This window comes from Podarcis vaucheri, assembly GCF_965113315.1.
Source record: "Podarcis vaucheri genome assembly, chromosome: 7".
Lineage (NCBI taxonomy): Eukaryota > Metazoa > Chordata > Lepidosauria > Squamata > Lacertidae > Podarcis > Podarcis vaucheri.
In genome coordinates, this window is record NC_138765.1 from 14,804,835 (window position 1) to 14,824,872 (window position 20,038).

Here is a 20,038-nt window from a genome sequence, read left to right on the forward strand (position 1 = left end):
TCACTTCTGGGGTGCCTCAGGGTTCTGTCCTCTCCGCCATGCTTTTCAACATCTACATGCAACCATTGGGAGAGATCATCAGGGAGTTTGGGCTAGGTTTTCAACAGTATGCGAATGATACCCTGTGTGAGTATCTGGAGGTGGTTGGAGGATGGATGGCAGCTAACAGATTGAGGTTGAATCCTTACAAGACAGAAATACTGTTTTGGGGGGACAGGGGGCGGGCAGGTATTGAGGACTCCCTGGTCCTGAATGGGGTTACAGTGCCCCTGAAGGACCAGGTGCGCAGCCTGGGAGTCATTTTGAACTCACAGCTGTCCATGGAGGTCCAGGTTAACTCTGTGTCCAGGGCAGCTGTCTATCAGCTCCACCTGGTACGCAGGCTAAGACGCTACCTGCCCGCGGACTGTCTCGCCAGAGTGGTGCATCTCCCGCTTGGACTACCGCAACGCGCTCTACCTGTGGCTACCTTTGAAGGTGACCCAGAAAGTACAACTAATGCAGAATGCGACAGCTAGACTGGTGACTGAGAGCGGCCTCCGAGACGACATAACACTGGTCTTGAAAGACCTACACTGGCTCCCATTACATTTCTAAGCACAATTCAAAGTGTTGGTTCTGACCTTTAAAGCCCTAAACGGCCTCGATCCAGTATACCTGAAGGATCGTCTCGACCCATATCATTCTGCCCGGACACTGAGGTACAGTGCCGAGGGCTTTCTGGCGGTTCCCTCGCTGCGAGAAGGCAAGCTACAGGGAATCAGACAGAGGGCCTTCTCAGTAGTGGCACCTGCACTGCAGAATGCCCTCCCACTGGATGTAAAAGAGAAAAACAACTACAGTGGTACCTCGGGTTAAGTACTTAATTCATTCCAGAGGTTCATACTTAACCTGAAACTGTTTTTAACCTGAAGCACCACTTTAGCTAATGGGGCCTGCTGTCACTGCTGCGCCGCCAGAGCACGATTTCTGTTCTCATCCTGAAGCAATGTTCTTAACCCGAGGTACTATTTCTGGGTTAGTGGAGTCTGTAACCTGAAGCGTATGTAACCTGAAGCATATGTAACCTGAGGTACCACTGTACCAGACTTTTAGAAGACATCTGAAGGCAGCCCTGTTTAGGGAAGCTTTTAAAGTTTAATAGACAATTGTATTTTAATATTTTGTTGGAAGCCGCCCAGAGTGGCCAGGGAAACCCAGCCAGATGGGCAAGGTATAAATAAATTAATTATGATGATGATGATGATGATGATAATAATAGTAATAATAATAGTAATAATAATAGTAATAATAATAATAATATGTTTGAGATAACTAAATTCCTGGTATGACTCAGCATTCCTCATTAAAAATATAGCCTTGTATTAGTGGAGTCATGATGAGATTAATGAAGATAGGGAAATTATTTTGCTGTGCATAAACAACATAAGTGGCTATACTATGTAACTAACACCTTTGAAATCTTTGCTCAGTATTTCCAAGATGATGTGTGTTCTAGCCACTTGAACCTAGAAGGAAATATTCTAATAGCAGTCAAACTCCAATTGTCTCAAAGTGGTGTTCATTCAGTGTACTTTCTGAAGAAGAGTGGTTCCGTAAGAGTGGCTCCCATTGTGGTGAAACTGGGGTGGGATAGACTGGAAAGTTATTTGGTGAATTTTCATGGGCTTTCCAAAGGTGACTTAAGGATTTAAAATATATGTTTCTTATCCCTGAGAATGCAAAAGAAGAGGCAGCTGTCAGAATTTCATACAGTTCCCAAAAATGACTTAAAGCAATTTCTACTCCATGCTTTGTGTTCCAATATAAAATTACAAGATGTTTGGGAAAGCATGCAATCTCTACTGCCATCATTTCCCACCCCCTCACTGGACCAGTTCTGCCTAGGGCTCCTCTTCTTAGCCTATAAATCCCCCAAGGCAGCCTCTTCCTCCATCAGTTGCCTGCTTCTTTGAACTGAGTTCTCCTCAGCTTTTGATCTCTCCAGCACTATGAAGATCTTCCTGAGTATTTGTCTCTTCTTGGCCATCCTTTCTGAAGGTGAGTAGGAAGCCGCAATCTTGAATTGCTTTTTCAAATGGAGGGGGGGATATGCAGTGGGCTAGAGAAGGCAAACTGATATTGGCTCTAGGAAGGATAAAGGAAGCTAAAGATATTGGAATACTGAGAATATGCACTCCAAATTTTGGAAGACAGCTTTGTGGAGTGTAATTCTGTTTCATGAGGTTGGCTTTCTTCACATACAACATGAGTGCTGCCTGTGAAAGTATGCAATGGGACTGCTAAAATCCCATTGTGCACCTCATTGTGTGTTGTGGGGGAGGACATCCCTGCTTTAATGTATGCATTCATAATAGTAAAATGGATGAAGACTGTGTGTCTCTCCATCTTTCTGTCTGGAGATGTTCCTGTGTGTGCGATAGGGGGAAGATATGTGTCAGTGTGCATACCTACATCAACCCACCACTACATGTGGATCCTGAGACCAATAAGGTTGCTCATGTCTGGCTTGGAAGATTGTATCCAGGTGGGAATGTAGATTCCATTTCTCAATGCCTGAGGAACTGATGTATTTGGTGCTGAATATTTCTTTTGTCTCTGCAGTGATAGCTGAGAAATGTAAAGTAAAGAAACTAAATGACAGTGCTTCAAAAGGCACCTGTGAAACTTCCAAAGGTGGCAGTTGCTTTCTTCGTGTTATTGACAGAACATTTAGTGAGTATAAATCCTTTCTGTCAGATTAAACCTGAGTGTGTGGGTCCATCATTTGGACACTGACATATCCGGGGGGAGGGGGACAGAATGCGGATCTCACCCAGTGTTGAGAAATTCTTTTTCCCCAACAATTAATTAAATATTAGTAGAATTAAAACTATATAAAATATGTGTAAACTGTATCAATGATTACAATAAAAGTGGTATCAACCTTTTCAGTAAATACAGTAATTCCTCAAAAGCCTGTTGGGACAAGGTCTTCACCTGCCAGGAGAAGGACAAGAAGGGAGGCAATCTAGCTTCTCCTGGGAGGGATTTCCAGTGTTGGGAAGCAGGCAGTGAGATGGCTCTTTTCCATGTCAATAACTAATAAAATGTGCAGCCGCTCCCACACCTTTCCATAGCCTTGGAGAACCACTGGCAACCTTCTTCTGAGCTTTGCCACCTGATTACTGTTAATACATTATGCATGAATATTTAGGCCTCATCTTTCTCTGGCTTTTGCCTTACAGCTCCATCACCAACTGGTTTTCCCAATGGCCAAATCCTAAGTAACAATACCTCACTGGCAGGTCACTCTCCACTCATTAGTACCCAACATAATCAGAGTCTACTCTTTGTGGGTTCAAACACAAGTGATGCAGTGGTCAAGTGTGTAGCCAGTGATGAATACAAGAATACATGTGTTCAACCAATGATCAACCAGTCCTCCTGTTGGTTGAAAGACAGTTGGGAATGACCAACGTTAGAGTTCACCTATGGCAACATCTAGCAAGCCCCAAGAAGCTACTGCTAAGGGCTGATCTTTCCCCTAAGCCCCTGAGCTGGGTGTAGGGACAAAGATTGCAGTCTTTCCAGATGGCATGATGTTTTGGGGAAAAGGGGCTTCCAATCCCATTGTTGGGAAAATTTAAAGGGTTCATAGGCTGGAGGTATGTCTCCCAGAAAACCGTAGGTCCTAGGCTCAAAAGAATATGGAATAATCCAAATGATACAGTTCCATGAAATTAATATTTTCTCTATCGTTCCCCCATTTTTTTATTTTTTTTGGAAAGGAATGATTCCATATTCATTTTAAGGCAGAATATTTTATACTCACACAGGTGGAAGTACCTACATTACATAACAAATGCCAATCAATATGGGGGAAATACTCAGACTCACTCCCCACATACCCAGTAGTGACATCTCAATATTTTCCAGCTTGCAGCAACCATATGATGGTTGGACAACATGGAATGACTGTGCTACTTATGCCACCCTCAAAAGTATTTTATGGGACCTATGTTTGATTTATGGGTGGTGTTTGCAGTGACTTTATTAAACTCACAATTTAAGATTTTATTTGGGATAAACCCAGGGGCATAACTTGCACACTGCACACAATTTACCCTTCCTTGACTAATGTAATTAGCAAAACCAAGAAATTACCTTGTGTTATGTGGCATCTATTGACAAACCCAGCATAACACACAACAATATTCAATATTTATCATTTTCTCCCTTTTCCCACTCTTGTGGCCTATGAGACACTTGAGCATGCTTATGAACCAAGAGCAGGAATAACATTTAGGTTGACATAAACATAGAAACCTTTTTAGTTATAAAGTATTAAAAAAATCATGAAACAGCCAGGAGCAGAGCCAGAGGAGCTGCATGTTTGGCTCTCCTGTTTCCTAAAAGCAAAATATTTTCATTTTAAGATATAGAAAAAGGGAATACCGTATTTTTCGCCCCATAAGACGCACCGGCCCATAAGACGCACCTAGATTTTTGGGGGGGAAATAAAGGAAAAAAAAATTATTTCCCCCCCCAGGTGCGCTGCGCTACACCAGGAGCTTGGGGCGTGCGGAGCTCAGCGCGCCCCAAGCTTCTGCGTGCCGGCAAGGTCTCCGCTAGCGTGGGAGAGCCGGGCGCCTCTCCCAGGGCTAGCGGACCCCTGCGCTAATCCAGAAGCTTGGGGCGTGCTGAGCTCAGCGCGCCCCAAGCTTCTAGGTGCGCGCAAGCAGTCCGCTGCTGCCCCAAGCCTCGCGCACCCGGTGGGACCTCCTGCCGGGTGCGCGAGGCTTGCAGACACTCGCCCGAAGCAGGGGGAGCCCTCCCGAGGGCTCCCCGTGCTTCGGGCGACAGGCTGCCGCCCCAAGCCTCGCGCACCCGGTGGGACCTCCTGCCGGGTGCGCGAGGCTTGCAGACACTCGCCCGAAGCAGGGGGAGCCCTCCCGAGGGCTCCCCGTGCTTCGGGCAACAGGCTGCCACCCCAAGCCTCGCGCACCCGGTGGGACCTCCTGCCAGGTGCGCGAGGCTTGCAGACACTCGCCCGAAGCAGGGGGAGCCCTCCCGAGGGCTCCCCGTGCTTCGGGCAACAGGCTGCCGCCCCAAGCCTCGCGCACCCGGTGGGACCTCCTGCCGGGCGCGCGAGGCTTGCAGGCATTCGCCCCATAAGACGCACCCCGATTTCCCCTTCATTTTTGGAGGGGGAAAAGTGCGTCTTATGGGGCGAAAAATACGGTAAATGAGGAACCAAAGTATGTATAGAAAAATCCACAGAAATAAGAAAATTCATCTCCCCCCCACATTTTGGCACACAGAATGGTACAGTATCACAGGAGATAAACAATTCTCCAGGCTTGGTGTAGGCATGAATAGAAGTGATGACTCAGGAATTTGGGCACCTTTTAATATCTGAAAGGAAATAAACTTGAAGAATTTCATAGTCAGATACCACAACATAACCAGACATGAATTTAATATGGTCATTTGTTTTACAAAAGTCATCAATATAAAGAATCAAGTTGAAGAAAGGAACATCATTAAGATCTGGATGAGGTGTGACACTGAATCGGAACCTTGTATGCTACTTTTACAGGAGCTATCAATCTATAAATCAAATCAGGTTCAGGGTAAAAACAAGAAAAGGAAAATGAACTAAATTTCATGGCGGGGGGGGAGTTGTAAGAATAAGCTGATCCAGCAAACAGTGGTTACAGTAGTAAAAGCTAACAAAAAATTAAATTAATTTTTATTAGTTTTCAGAATTTTAACAAATCAATCCAGATCATTTAAATTTAATACATTTTTTTTTTTTTACAAAAAAGGTTTCCTGCTCCTTTCACAAACATATGTCCATTGCTTCCTGAGATTGCCACATTCATTCTTCTCTTTTAATCACCTCCTTCTATTGGTCATAATCCATTTTCCTAGCTAACATTCTTGGTTTTTTTTACAGACAGCATCATTGTTATTTTCCAAACATATAAAATAACCATCTCACATGTGCAGCCTTTTCAGAAGTCTGTTCACAGACTTAGTGTGGAGAGAGATTAATTGCCAACTTTCTCAGTCCATTCCATTCCTTTGAAAACATCCCTTCTGTTTTTCAAGGACGTTCCGGGTTATAAATAACTCCCGAAAAGATGCCTTCTCTGTCATTAAAATCCTGGGGATTGTTCTCCACAGCTCACAGTTAAAAATCAAAATCAAATTTATAAACTCCTGGGAAGTCTAATTACCATACTTTTCTCTCTATAACACGCATATGTTTTCTCTTAAAAAGTAAGGGGAAATGTCTGTGCGTTTTATTGAGCGAATGTGTGTTCCCTGGAGCCAACTGGCCCGAGTGCAGGGGCAAAAATTAGGCAAAAATCTGATTGCGCGCGTGTCAGGGAGGAGGGACGCCTGAAGAGAGGAAGCTGTTGCTTTCCTGCATTCTTCCTCAGGGTCTTACTGCCCACCCTCTTCTGTTTTGGTTGCTGTTTGCTCAAACGGAACAAAGAGCAGGGAAATCCCCTCCCCTCCAGGCAAGCAGAGGGGAACGGAAAGGATCACGTCCTTCCTTCTAATTCCTCTCCGTGCTCCGGTGCTGCTGTGTCCAGGGAAGCTTTTTAGGGACTTGCAGGCAGCCGGAAAACATGCAGGTGGGAGAGAGAGGGATGGCTTGGGTGGTTGGGTGGGAAAAAACTTTTGCCTTCCTTTCCTCCCTCCTGTTAAACCCCCTCCTGCATTCTTAGCCAGCTGCTTCTCTGCACACCCCTCTCGTGCTCCTTGTTCCTTCTGTGTTTTTCCTTCCCTCTCCACTTAAAACGTGGTTACAAAGCACGGATCCACATGGATCCTCAGGATCTTTGCATTGGGTCACCCTAAATTCACCATCAGATCACATAGCATGTCCATGGCTACAGCCTGCACCAAAAAAAATCACACACCCACTGTTGCCTGGGGCTGCAATGATGCAAAAACATGGTTACAAAGCATGGATCCACATGGATCCTCAGGATTTTTGCATTGGGTCACCCCAAATTCACCATCAGATCACATGTCTGTGGCCACAGCATGAGGCACAAAAATGATGCACCCACTGTTTCATTCAGAATCCCCCCCTTGTTTTCCTCCTCTAAAAACGATGTGTATGTTATGGTCAGGTGCGTGTTATAGAGCGAAAAATACAGTAGCAGTCCTTAGGGAACCACTCTCTCATCCACTCTTTCTTCATCCAGTTCAAAGAAACTGTATATAAAATCCATTCCTCTTCAGTCGAGAGGGGAAGATATATATATATATATATATATATATATATATATATATATGCTTTCGTAGATTTTCACGGGTACAGGAATGCAGGTTTTGGTGTCTTCGGGTGTCTTCCCGTGTAAGAGTTGGGGTGTCTGTGCGACGTTTCGACGAGGTCTCACTCGTCATCTTCAGGCTGGTGCTTTCGGCTTCTTGTTACTGGAACAGAGCAGAGTCTGGTGTTTGAGTTCCTATAAATACTGTTGAGGGGTGTGGTGTATAGCCTCCAAAGTTCTGGGCAAAGAGGAAGTTCCTAGATTAGTGTGCCTTTTCTTCTTTTGTTCCTTAATTACTTGAGGGATATCTTGGGTGATTTCATGAGTGATATTCAGAATATCACTGGGTGGGTCATTAAGTGTAGATTAGTTGCTAAAGCTTTCGTGTCTTGACCTCTTGAGCTTGTGAAGAGTTTTTCTGAGAAGATGGCTGTGCTGCATTTAGTTGTGCTCTGGCTTGGCTTCGTGTATAGGGGCGAGCTATGGTTTTGTGCCTTGTGCCAGCCAGATCTGTGTAGGGATTGCAGGGGGGTGCAGCATCCGGAGGTGCCACTATAGTTTGGCTACTGGATGGAGTCTGTAATATGTCTGTGGAGAGGGTCTGGGTTTGGGTCTGGTGTGGTTGATTGGTGACGGCGTTCTGTGTGCCTCTGGTTCTGGTGTCGGTTTTTGTGGGGAGGGCTAATTTCCAGATGTCTGGCAGGCGGGACGTGTCGTCACGCTTGTTCATGTTGTGAGGGTGTTTCTCTATCTCGATGGCTTCCATGATTATTCTCTTGTGGTGATGTTCCATGTTAAAGAGCAATTTGGAATCTGCAAAATTAATTTCATGTCCTGTTTCTTTCATGTGTTGGAAAAGAGAGGAAGTTTTTTCTTCTTTTTTGACGGCATTCTTGTGTTCTGCGATACGTGCATTTATTCGTCTGTTTGTTTGTCCAATGTACGTGGCTGGGCAGACTTTGCAGGGTATTTCATAGACCCCTTGGTTTTCCAGCTGGATTTTGTCTTTTGGGTTTCTGAGGATATTGGCTATTTTTTGGTTGGTGCAGAAGGCTGTTTTGATATTGTGTTTATGGAGGATTTTGCTGATTTTGTCTGTGGTGCCCTTGATATAAGGAAGGAGGGCCATGCCATTGTTTTCTTCTGTGTCTTGGTTTTTGGGGGGTGTTTCTTTTTGGATTAGCTTCGTAACCCTGTTTTTCTGGTATCCATTGGCGATTAACACATTTGAGAGATTCTGTAACTCAGTTGTCAAGTGGTCTTTGTCAGCCAGGCGTTTGGTTCTGGAGATGAGAGTCTTGGCTACGGAGTTTATTTGTGCAGGGTGGTGGTGTGATTGTGCATGTAAGTAGCGGTTGGTGTGTGTTTTTTTTCCGGTAGATAGTGTGTCCTAGGGAGCCATCAGGTTTTTTGTAGATTAGGACGTCAAGAAAGGGGAGTTGGTTGTTGTCTTCTATTTCCATAGTGAATTGTATTTTGGGGTGTAGGCTGTTGAGATGTGTGAGGAAGCTATCTAGTTTTTCTTTCCCGTGTGGCCAAATTACAAAGGTGTCGTCAACATATCTGAGCCAAAGTTTGGGTTTGTGTTCTGACTTGTCTAAAGCTCACCTCTACGGGGAGGAAACCTTCCAGCTGACAAGAACCTACGAGAAACTAGAAATCCGAAGAGCCACCATCTTATGTGATCTCCTGTTCCTACGCAACTGCCGAGACAACAACTTAAATCCCACATGCTTCCAACTTAAATTCCACTCTAAAACCCCAGCTACCGAAAGGATCCTGAAACGAACTGAACTATCCCTAATCAGAAACGAAATACATAAGAAAAGATACCTACTAAACCAAACCAACAAAGATCTGCTCACTCTTCACCTCAAACTATGTAACAAAATCCACCCTGCACTCTGGGACAAATGCAAACAACTAGCCGTCTGGAGAGCTGAAACTGAGACCTCACATAAGACAGACAGACACACCAACAAACTCTACAAACTAGAGAAACGCCAGAAGCCCAGCCTCCCTCCACAACAACCCATGAAACAAACAGTACATAACATATCAAACAGGATCCTCACCCCAACTGAAACCAAAGTACTCTCCAAAGGTTTCAACTTTGCAGTCGCCCCGAGACGCATCCCCACGGAAAACATCATATGCGGAGTCGAAGCTAGCCTGACCAAAATCGACCCAGATGAAGCCAATAAAATCAGACTTGAAGTCACCAACATCCTCTGTTCCAGCAAACCACCCAGAAGCAATTTACACAAAGAAGAACAGAAAGCACTCACCAACCTGAGGAAAGACAACAACATAATCATTCTCCCAGCAGACAAAGGCAACGCCACTGTTGTGATGAACACATCGGACTACCAAGCAAAACTATCAAATCTACTCCAAGACCCTACCTACCAACCTATAAAAACAGATCCCACCACCTATCTGGAAAAAACCACCAAATCCAAAATAAAAGCCTCTCCTATCAGTGAAGAAATCCAGCTAAGAATCATCCCCAGAGAAAAATCATCCAGATGCCCCAAACTCTACGGTCTCCCCAAGATACACAAAGAAGGAACACCACTCAGACCAATAGTCAGCTCCATAGGCTCACCTCTACAAAATCTCGCTAAATTTCTCGCTAAGCAACTTCAGCCCTATGCAGAATCCATCGCTTCACACGTTACTAACTCCTTCCAGTTCATAGAAACAATAAAGAAACAATACCTACATCCCGATGACCTACTTGTGAGCTTCGATGTTGTATCTCTCTTCACTCAAGTGCCCATTAATGAAGCCTTGACAGCCATTCAAAACAAATACAACCCCCCCAAATACATCCTGGACCTGACCAACCACTGCCTAACCAACACGTACTTCATCCACAATGGACAAAGATACAAACAGATAGAAGGAGCACCTATGGGATCACCCCTCTCACCGGTCATCGCAAATTTGTACATGGAACACTTTGAAACCAATGCTTTAGACAAGTCAGAACACAAACCCAAACTTTGGCTCAGATATGTTGACGACACCTTTGTAATTTGGCCACACGGGAAAGAAAAACTAGATAGCTTCCTCACACATCTCAACAGCCTACACCCCAAAATACAATTCACTATGGAAATAGAAGACAACAACCAACTCCCCTTTCTTGACGTCCTAATCTACAAAAAACCTGATGGCTCCCTAGGACACACTATCTACCGGAAAAAAACACACACCAACCGCTACTTACATGCACAATCACACCACCACCCTGCACAAATAAACTCCGTAGCCAAGACTCTCATCTCCAGAACCAAACGCCTGGCTGACAAAGACCACTTGACAACTGAGTTACAGAATCTCTCAAATGTGTTAATCGCCAATGGATACCAGAAAAACAGGGTTACGAAGCTAATCCAAAAAGAAACACCCCCCAAAAACCAAGACACAGAAGAAAACAATGGCATGGCCCTCCTTCCTTATATCAAGGGCACCACAGACAAAATCAGCAAAATCCTCCATAAACACAATATCAAAACAGCCTTCTGCACCAACCAAAAAATAGCCAATATCCTCAGAAACCCAAAAGACAAAATCCAGCTGGAAAACCAAGGGGTCTATGAAATACCCTGCAAAGTCTGCCCAGCCACGTACATTGGACAAACAAACAGACGAATAAATGCACGTATCGCAGAACACAAGAATGCCGTCAAAAAAGAAGAAAAAACTTCCTCTCTTTTCCAACACATGAAAGAAACAGGACATGAAATTAATTTTGCAGATTCCAAATTGCTCTTTAACATGGAACATCACCACAAGAGAATAATCATGGAAGCCATCGAGATAGAGAAACACCCTCACAACATGAACAAGCGTGACGACACGTCCCGCCTGCCAGACATCTGGAAATTAGCCCTCCCCACAAAAACCGACACCAGAACCAGAGGCACACAGAACGCCGTCACCAATCAACCACACCAGACCCAAACCCAGACCCTCTCCACAGACATATTACAGACTCCATCCAGTAGCCAAACTATAGTGGCACCTCCGGATGCTGCACCCCCCTGCAATCCCTACACAGATCTGGCTGGCACAAGGCACAAAACCATAGCTCGCCCCTATACACGAAGCCAAGCCAGAGCACAACTAAATGCAGCACAGCCATCTTCTCAGAAAAACTCTTCACAAGCTCAAGAGGTCAAGACACGAAAGCTTTAGCAACTAATCTACACTTAATGACCCACCCAGTGATATTCTGAATATCACTCATGAAATCACCCAAGATATCCCTCAAGTAATTAAGGAACAAAAGAAGAAAAGGCACACTAATCTAGGAACTTCCTCTTTGCCCAGAACTTTGGAGGCTATACACCACACCCCTCAACAGTATTTATAGGAACTCAAACACCAGACTCTGCTCTGTTCCAGTAACAAGAAGCCGAAAGCACCAGCCTGAAGATGACGAGTGAGACCTCGTCGAAACGTCGCACAGACACCCCGACTCTTACACGGGAAGACACCCGAAGACACCAAAACCTGCACATATATATATATATATATATATATATATATATATATATATATATATATATATTTGCTTTCGTAGATTTTCACGGGTACAGGAATGCAGGTTTTGGTGTCTTCGGGTGTCTTCCCGTGTAAGAGTCGGGGTGTCTGGGCGACGTTTCGACGAGGTCTCACTCGTCATCTTCAGGCTGGTGCTTTCGGCTTCTTGTTACTGGAACTTCTTGTTACTTGTTCCAGTAACAAGAAGCCGAAAGCACCAGCCTGAAGATGACGAGTGAGACCTCGTCGAAACGTCGCCCAGACACCCCGACTCTTACACGGGAAGACACCCGAAGACACCAAAACCTGCATATATATATATATATATATATATAGTAAAACCCTTAATTGGGCATAAATCATTGGTCCTCTCTGTTCCTCCAGATAACAGATAACCTCTAAATGTCTGCACATTATTCTTTTGTGTTGCAGGAAAGGTCAACGGGGGGGGGGAGCCATTTAGAAACCTTCAGAGTAAACATTGCTTTGCCTCCCCTCCCATTCTGGCTATTGTAAGTCTTTTTGCGCTTGTTGAAAATCTTTAAGATAACTTCAGGGCTCAAGTCCAGTCCTTTTGGCAGCTGATTAGTTGCAGCCCTTTACCATATGCCATTACAGGAGTGCCCCATAATTAATGCAATATTCCGAATTCTTAAGGAACTGATCACAGATCATGCCAGAAATGGAGGTTTGTCCATGGCAGGGACACATTTCCCAGGCTGCACCCACACTGCCTTTCAAGCTGGGAGATATGAGTTTAAGTGACACCGTGGGATACCGTGCACTCCCCAGACCCCTGGGAAGCATTGCCAGGAATTTTACCTCATAAATCCTGGCTTTCCCCTGCCCAGGCAGCTACCCTGCCCTGGAGGGCAGAAGAGCTCAACCACCATGATGTCAGGCCGGAAACCAAAACCTAATTAGTTTTAATTAGTTTTGCCTTTTGTAATTTTTAAAATCATTTTTATTGAAAGTTTTCAGCATAAAATACAATAAAAGCCAAGCTAATCTAAAGAAAAAGGAAGCATAAAAGCAAGAATAAGAAAGGGATAAAATAAAGAAGTGAAGGAACAAGAAATGAAGAAGAAATACAAAGCTCTCTATCACAGCTATCAGACGCCTGACATTTCAAACGAGTTTCTTAGAATGGAGGCTTTCCTCCCAGAAACCTAAAAGGAAAGGATGTAGGTGCCAAGTGAAAAGATAGGCCTGTAATGAAATGCAAATCTGCATAGGCACAGCCTCAAAAATAAGGAGGAGACTGTAAAGAACCACATCCAAATCAATGTTGGGGTTTTTTATACACTTCTAGATTACACGTTGTCAGGGGTTCAGGGACAGAGGCACAGGTGAGGGGGGAGACGGAGAGCGATGGGGAAGAAACTGGAGGCCCTGCGCTTTCTACTCCCGGAAGCTCAGCAAGTCGGAACAGAATTACACCATCTGGGACAGGGAGTTGTTGGCCATCCACGCAGCTTTCAGGGCGTGGAGGCACTTCCTCATCGGAGCCAAGCACACCGTGCAGGTCCGCACAGACCACAAGAACCTAGAGTACTGGCGCACAGCGAAGCTACAGAGCCAGAGGCACATACGCTGGGCAGAGTTTTTTGCGGATTTCGATTTCAGGATAGAGTACATCCCAGGCGACAACAATGTCATAGCAGATGCGCTCTCCAGGAAACCGCAGTATCTCGAGGAAGCGGCACCGGTGGCAGCCAAGCACATTTTTGCACCGCAGGCGTGGACGTGCACTTCAGCCGCCGTGGACCTGGAGGCGGTGCGTCGCGCGTTGCAGACGGATCCGTTCGCACTGTCCAAGAAGGAAGAGGTGCGGAAAGGCACAGCGAAGGACGACGAGTTCCAGATACGTGAAGGCCTGCTGACCCGTAAAGGTGCTCGCTACGTTCCGGGAGACGATCTCCGTGCAAAAGTTCTGCAGCAGTTGCACGGCGCACCCAGCGCTGGCCACTTCGGCAAGGAAAAGACGACGGAATTAGTGGCCAGAGACTTTTCGTGGCCCCAGATGCGAGGGGAGGTCGCGGATTACGTCGCCAGGTGTGACACTTGCCAAAGGTCCAAGCCAGTGCACCAGAAGCCAGCGGGACTGCTGGAACCGTTGGAGACGCCACTGCAACCGTGGGAGAGGGTGGCGCTGGACTTTGTCACTGATCTGCCCAGTTCGCGAGGCAAGACGGCGGTGCTTGTGGTTGTGGACCTGTTCACCAAAATGGCGCATTTCATTCCTTGCGCGAGGGTGGCGACAGCGGAACAGACCGCCAAACTCTTCATTGACTACGTGTTCAAGGTGCATGGGTTGCCACAGTCCATTCTGTCCGACAGGGGGCGCCAGTTTGTTTCTAGGTTCTGGCGGAAGCTCCTAGGGATCCTGCACGTCAAACTCAACCTGTCGTCGGCGAGACATCCGCAGACCAACGGCCAAGCAGAGAGGGTCAACGCGATCATGCAGCAGTACCTGAGATGTTACGCCAATCAGCGACCCGCAGCTTGGGTGGATTACCTGCCAATGGCTGAGTTTGCCTACAACAACACAAAGCACGCGTCGACGGGGGTGACGCCGTTCTTCACTAACAATGGACGGCATCCCAGAACCTTCCCGGGGCTCGTAACGACGGGGGAGGGGGCACCGCACGGGGCCGACCATTTCGCAGCAGAATTGCAAGAGGTGCACGACGAGCTACGGAGACATTTAGAGCTAGCTAAACAAGCCTATAAGGTGCAGGCGGACAAACACAGGAGGGAGGGGGAAGACATCCAGGTGGGAGACTGGGTATGGTTAGCGGCCCAAGCGGTGCCGGCCAAGTCGTTAGCTAAAAAAAAACGAAGGACACAGGCAACTAGGGCCGTACCAAGTTGAGGCCAGGATCAATCCCGTAGCGTTTCGACTGGCCCTCCCCAAAGGTTCCAGAATGCACCCGGTCTTTCATAGGTCGGTGCTCACCCCCTACAAGGCCCCACACAGATTTCAGGAGTCAGGGACGGCACCAGAAGCAAGCAGAGAGTCGCCCAAGAGGGGGAGGTCACCTAGGGCCGAACCAATCAACGAGGTCACAGAGATTCTGGACTCGAGATGGGGGGAAGAGGGAGTAGAATATTTTCTCGCCAGAGAAGGTGCCCCAGCCAGCGCCAACAGTTGGGTGCCGGACTACGCTTTGGACGAGCCCCTCCTCAAGGACGAGTTCCATGCCCTTTTCCCACACAGGCCCATGCCAGCACAGTTTTTCGACGATTGGCTTTTTACGCCCACACTTTCCGCCAGCACCTTCCGAGGGTTCTCCTCCGCAGAGGAGACGACGCCAGAGTCGAGCCCTCCAAGGGGATCGTGTTCGGGGGTGGACACCGACCCTTCTTACTGGTGGGACGACCAACCAGAAGAGGACTGGGTCACGAGGTGGCGGATGGGGCCTTGGCAAGCAGACCCCACCCAGGCAACAGGGGGAGAGGGGGACGTGAACATGTTGGGAGAGGACCATGGGTTCGAGCACACATACACTGAAATGGAAGCAGAGGAGATCGACGTCAACGACCTGTGTCCGGCAGCGACCTCCGCAATGATGGAGCTCCCAGAACCTGCGCCCGAGCAGCGGGAGGGGGGAAGGGGGGGGCTTCGAGGGGGATGGATGTCAGGGGTTCAGGGACAGAGGCACAGGTGAGGGGGGAGACGGAGAGCGATGGGGAAGAAACCCAGGACAGTGAGGAAGAGGATGACAATGACTTGAGGTCTTCCATGAGTCTCTCAAGTGAATCGGAGGATTCCCAGAAGGGGGCGCCCCTGGTCAAGCCAAGGGGGGGTCACAGGGGGGACTTGCCAGGAGCAGGGAAGCAGCAGGGAAACCCCGAGTGGGAGTGGGAGATCGGGGTCGGCTTCCCAGGAGGAACGGAGTGAGAAGGGTGGGGTTCCCAGTGTGACACACGGAGCAGAGCAGGAAGGAGATAGGGGAAGGAGATCGGGGCAGGACGTCCTGCCGGAAGGGGCGGAGAGTAGTACAGGGAGTAGTGTAGCTGTCAAAAGGAAGGTCAGGGGTAGCGAACGCGCGCCAAGTTCAAATGTGGAGGCGCACGGAAATGCAGAGAGCCCGGAGGAGGAGCCTGGCCCCAAAGCACGAAGGAGGGGGGAGCAGGCATCTGAGGGGTCCGCGTCAGGGGAGAGCAGGAAGAAGAAGAAGAAGAAGAGTTTGGATTTGATATCCCGCCTTTCACTCCCTTTAAGGAGTCTCAAAGCGGCTAACATTCTCCTTTCTCTTCCTCCCCCACAACAAACACTCTGTGAGGTGAGTGGGGCTGAGAGACTTCAGAGAAGTGTGACTGGCCCAAGGTCACCCAGCAGCTGCATGTGGAGGAGCGGAGACGCGAACCCGGTTCCCCAGATTACGAGACTACCGCTCTTAACCACTACACCACACTGAAGGAACCCAGGGAGAGCCAGTGTGGTGTAGTGGTTAAGAGCGGTAGTCTCGCAATCTGGGGGACCGGGTTCGCGTCTCCGCTCCTCCACATGCAGCTGCTGGGTGACCTTGGGCCAGTCACACTTCTGTGAAGTCTCTCAGCACCACTCACCTCACAGAGTGTTTGTTGTGGGGGAGGAAGGGAAAGGAGAATGTTAGCCGCTTTGAGACTCCTTAAAGGGAGTGAAAGGCGGGATATCAAATCCAAACTCTTCTTCTTCTTCTTCTTCAGGGGGGCAGAAAGACCCTGTGGAAAAGAAAGGACAGGAAGAGGTGGACTAGCACAAGCCTCTTAAACTGGTGTAGAGGCGGGACCGATTCAGAGGGGACTTCAAACGTCTAGGCTAAGAGACGCGGGGCTGCGCGCTTCGGTTGTGGAACCAATAATGAACTGCAATAAACATCCTTGTATATAAGAAGAGCTTGGCGTTGGTCTTTTGTGAGCTGAGACCTGAGGCAGCCCCTGACACACGTGATTTCATTTCACCAATCAAAGGATAAAAGGAATCTTAATAGTTGAAACCAATTCTCTTTCTGTGCATACAATGGCCACAATAGATTCTAACAAGTTGTCCTTTTCACTGTTATGGAAAGCACATTTGCTACATACCATACCCAAAAGTAGCTAGTTCTGTACTCTAAAAGGCAGGCTGATTGGCTCCCTTGTCCTTTTGAGTTTCTCCTTGCACAGGAATGTCTGCAAGAAACCCATCAGACAACCAAACCAAACCCATCCACAGTCATGCTGGGCTGCAAACTGCACTCCTGGAAAGGAGGGATGGAATGGAGATTCTCAAACCAATCAGAAAGAATCTACCCGATCCAGGCCACCCCACCGCTTGTCAAATAGGCCTGTAATATATAGAAGCAGCACAAAACTCCAGACCCTTTTGGTTACAATCTGACAGCAGCTGAACCTACAAAAATATTTTTCATGAAAAAGGAAAACTTATTCAGACATTTCCCCATAGAAAGATGCATGGGAAAAGATTTATTCCCTTGAGATATGCAGTCAGAAGTTAGATCAAGAGAAGGAGAAAATTAGAGGAAAGAGAAAACTGTATTCTCCACTCTCTAAGAACTATCCTGGAATATTCACATGGTTTGGCAGAGTAATTTATACCGATTCAGGAAGAAACTACTTTAATGATTAGCTTGCTTAATTCAGTACTTGCCAGATTCTTTTTCTTTATTCACCCATTTGCACAACGTATGTTTATAAGGGAGCATCGAAAAAAAAATCATTCAGGAGAGTAATGATTTGAATTTTAGCTGATCTAGGTATTCAAATTATCTCTCACAGATGGCTCTTCAAAGCTTGAAACTGAAACGGGATGTACTACAGATTGCACCTCAGGGAACTACATTTTCACTTCAGGAAAAGATAATTTCTTGCGGGATATCAGGTTCTGCTGTCATGGTATAGACTGCTACATGAAAATTTTTCAACGTAAGTATATGCGTGTTTGTATATATCCTCAAGCATAAATAGCATTGAGGCTTTAAGGGTTTTCCTTGGTTGCCGTTAGACAAACAATATCAAACAGATGGCATTGGAGATCTTTGATGAAGCCCAAGACAGATCACAGCTTCCCTGTAGCTGGTTAGCGGACACCAAAGGTGGTCCCCATGATACCTCATAGTAAGGAAAAATGTAAAGGTAAAGTACCCCTAGACAGTTAAGTCCAGTTGAAATTAACTATGTAGTGCAGCACTCACCTCACTTTTTTAGGCCGAGGGAGCTGACATTTGTCCTCAACAGCTTTCCAGATCAGGTGGCCAGCATGACTAAACTGCTTCTGGTGCAATGAGAAACTTTGATGGAAGCCTGTAAAGGTGGTGTTTCCCCTTCGCAGTAACACTCCAGCACAGTCAGCTTCGTATTGACAGTCTTTATTACATATATACAAGAAATAGCTACTGTTCAGAATAAAACTTCCAAACCCGTTGAGTCAGATTTGGGGAGTGGCTTCCTATGATTCCCATGCCAACAAAGTAGGTGTGGGAATTGCGTGAGACATCTTTGATCCTTGTTTCATTTCCCTCCTTGTCTGTGCCGATTTGAAAGCCCCCTCCCTTCCTGAGTCTGAGCTTCCTCCCGAAGCCTCTGGGTGCTTGCAGGGCGCTTCAGCATCCCTGAGCCCCTGCTCTCCCTGGCGACTCTCCACCCCCTCTTCTGCTACCTCTGTCTCTGGGTGGTTGCGGGGCTCTTCAGCATCCCCGAGCCCCTGCTCTGCCTCTTCTGTCCTTTGCTCCTCCAAATCCTTCTTGACATAACCCTCCATCTCTAAGCCCTCCCCAATCCCCTTCCTCCTCTCTGTCTGCAGGGGGGAGGTCCAAATCTTCCGGTAGCTCTTTCTCTTTGTCACTGTCCAAACTACTCTCTGGCTCTGCCCAATTCCTAGGTTTGGGCTTGTGGGGGGTGTCTCCTATGAAACTCCCTCTGCAATCATGGCACATGGACATGCTCCAACAGTTCCCAGGAGTTCTCGGCTAATGAAAAGCCTTTCCAAGCTACAAGGTATTGTAGTTTCCTCCTGTGCCATCTGAAATCTAAGAATTCCTGAACTTCGTACTCCTCTCCTTCTACCAGTGTAGGAGGGGGAGGATGTTCTGTCCTCTCCCCCTGGTACCTGTGTGCTGGAATAAATGGAGACAGCAAAGCCCTGTGGAATACTGGGTGTATCCTCATTGTCTCTGGCAACCAGAGCCTAAAGGACACCTGCACCACCTCAAACGGCCCCAGCCTTCTTGGCTCTAGCTTCTTGCACCTCCCTTTGAATGGCAACCCCTTTGAGGACAACCACACCTTGTCTCCTACCTGGATTTTCTCTCCCTTCTGCCTATGTGCATTTGAGGTCCTTTTGTAAGCTGCCTTCGATGTTTCCAGGTTTTCTTTCACTATCTTATGCAAGTACTCCATTTCCTCCACAAACTCCTCAGCTGCTGGTACTGACAGCACCTCTTCCCTACCCAGAAAGGCCCTGGGATGCACATCCTAGTTCACCACAAAAGGTGCCATGTCCATGGATGTGTGCAATGCGTTGTTGTCCGCAAACTCGGCCAGGTTCAACTTCTCTACCCAATCGTCTTGCTGGTAGCATGTATAGCACCTCAAGTATTGTTGCAAGGTGGCATTGGTCCTCTCTGACCTCCACCCCTAACAACTGCATTAACTTCATCCAGAAATGCAAAGTAAACTGACTTTCGCGATCCGTGATTAGCCTTAATGGCATACAGTGCAACTTAAACACATGATCCACGAACGACCCTGCTGTCTCCTGTGTGGAAGGTATCTTAGAGCAAGGTACAAAATGTGCCATCTTTTTCAGCACATCTACCACCACCCAAATAACTATTTTTTTCTGTGACACTGGCAGGTCGGTAATAAAATCCATGGACACCACTTCCCACAGTTTACTTGGGGTGGGTAACAGTTGTAACAGCCCAGCTGGGGCTGTCCTTTTTTAAATATATATATATATATATATATATATATATATATATATATATATATATATATATATATATATATATATATATATATTTATTAGTTTTTCAGAATTTTTAAGACAATACTAACATATAAAAAGACATACAAACATGTATAGTTTCATAGACAAATTTTCATGAACTTCATTTCTCAGACTCCCCCATACCTCCCCTTTCTGCATCCCAATGCCCAAAGTTTTTCAGCAACTTCTAACAGTTCTGTCAAGGATATGTCTTACTAGCATTTCCTTC

The 20,038-nt window shown here is 46.8% G+C and overlaps 1 protein-coding gene across 1 annotated transcript in view; it reads left to right on the top strand.

The window, feature by feature from the left end:
* Positions 1-1,962: 1,962 nt before the first annotated feature.
* LOC309537973 (phospholipase A2 inhibitor gamma subunit B-like) overlaps positions 1,963-20,038 on the top strand; it is a 32,534-nt gene continuing 14,458 nt past the window's right edge. Inside the window, exons 1-3 of the mRNA XM_082233149.1 lie at positions 1,963-2,040; positions 2,605-2,715; positions 17,598-17,744. Coding sequence (XP_082089275.1) covers positions 1,992-2,040; positions 2,605-2,715; positions 17,598-17,744 — 307 coding nt within the window. The 5' untranslated portion in view covers positions 1,963-1,991. The remainder of the gene's footprint in view (positions 2,041-2,604; positions 2,716-17,597; positions 17,745-20,038) is intronic.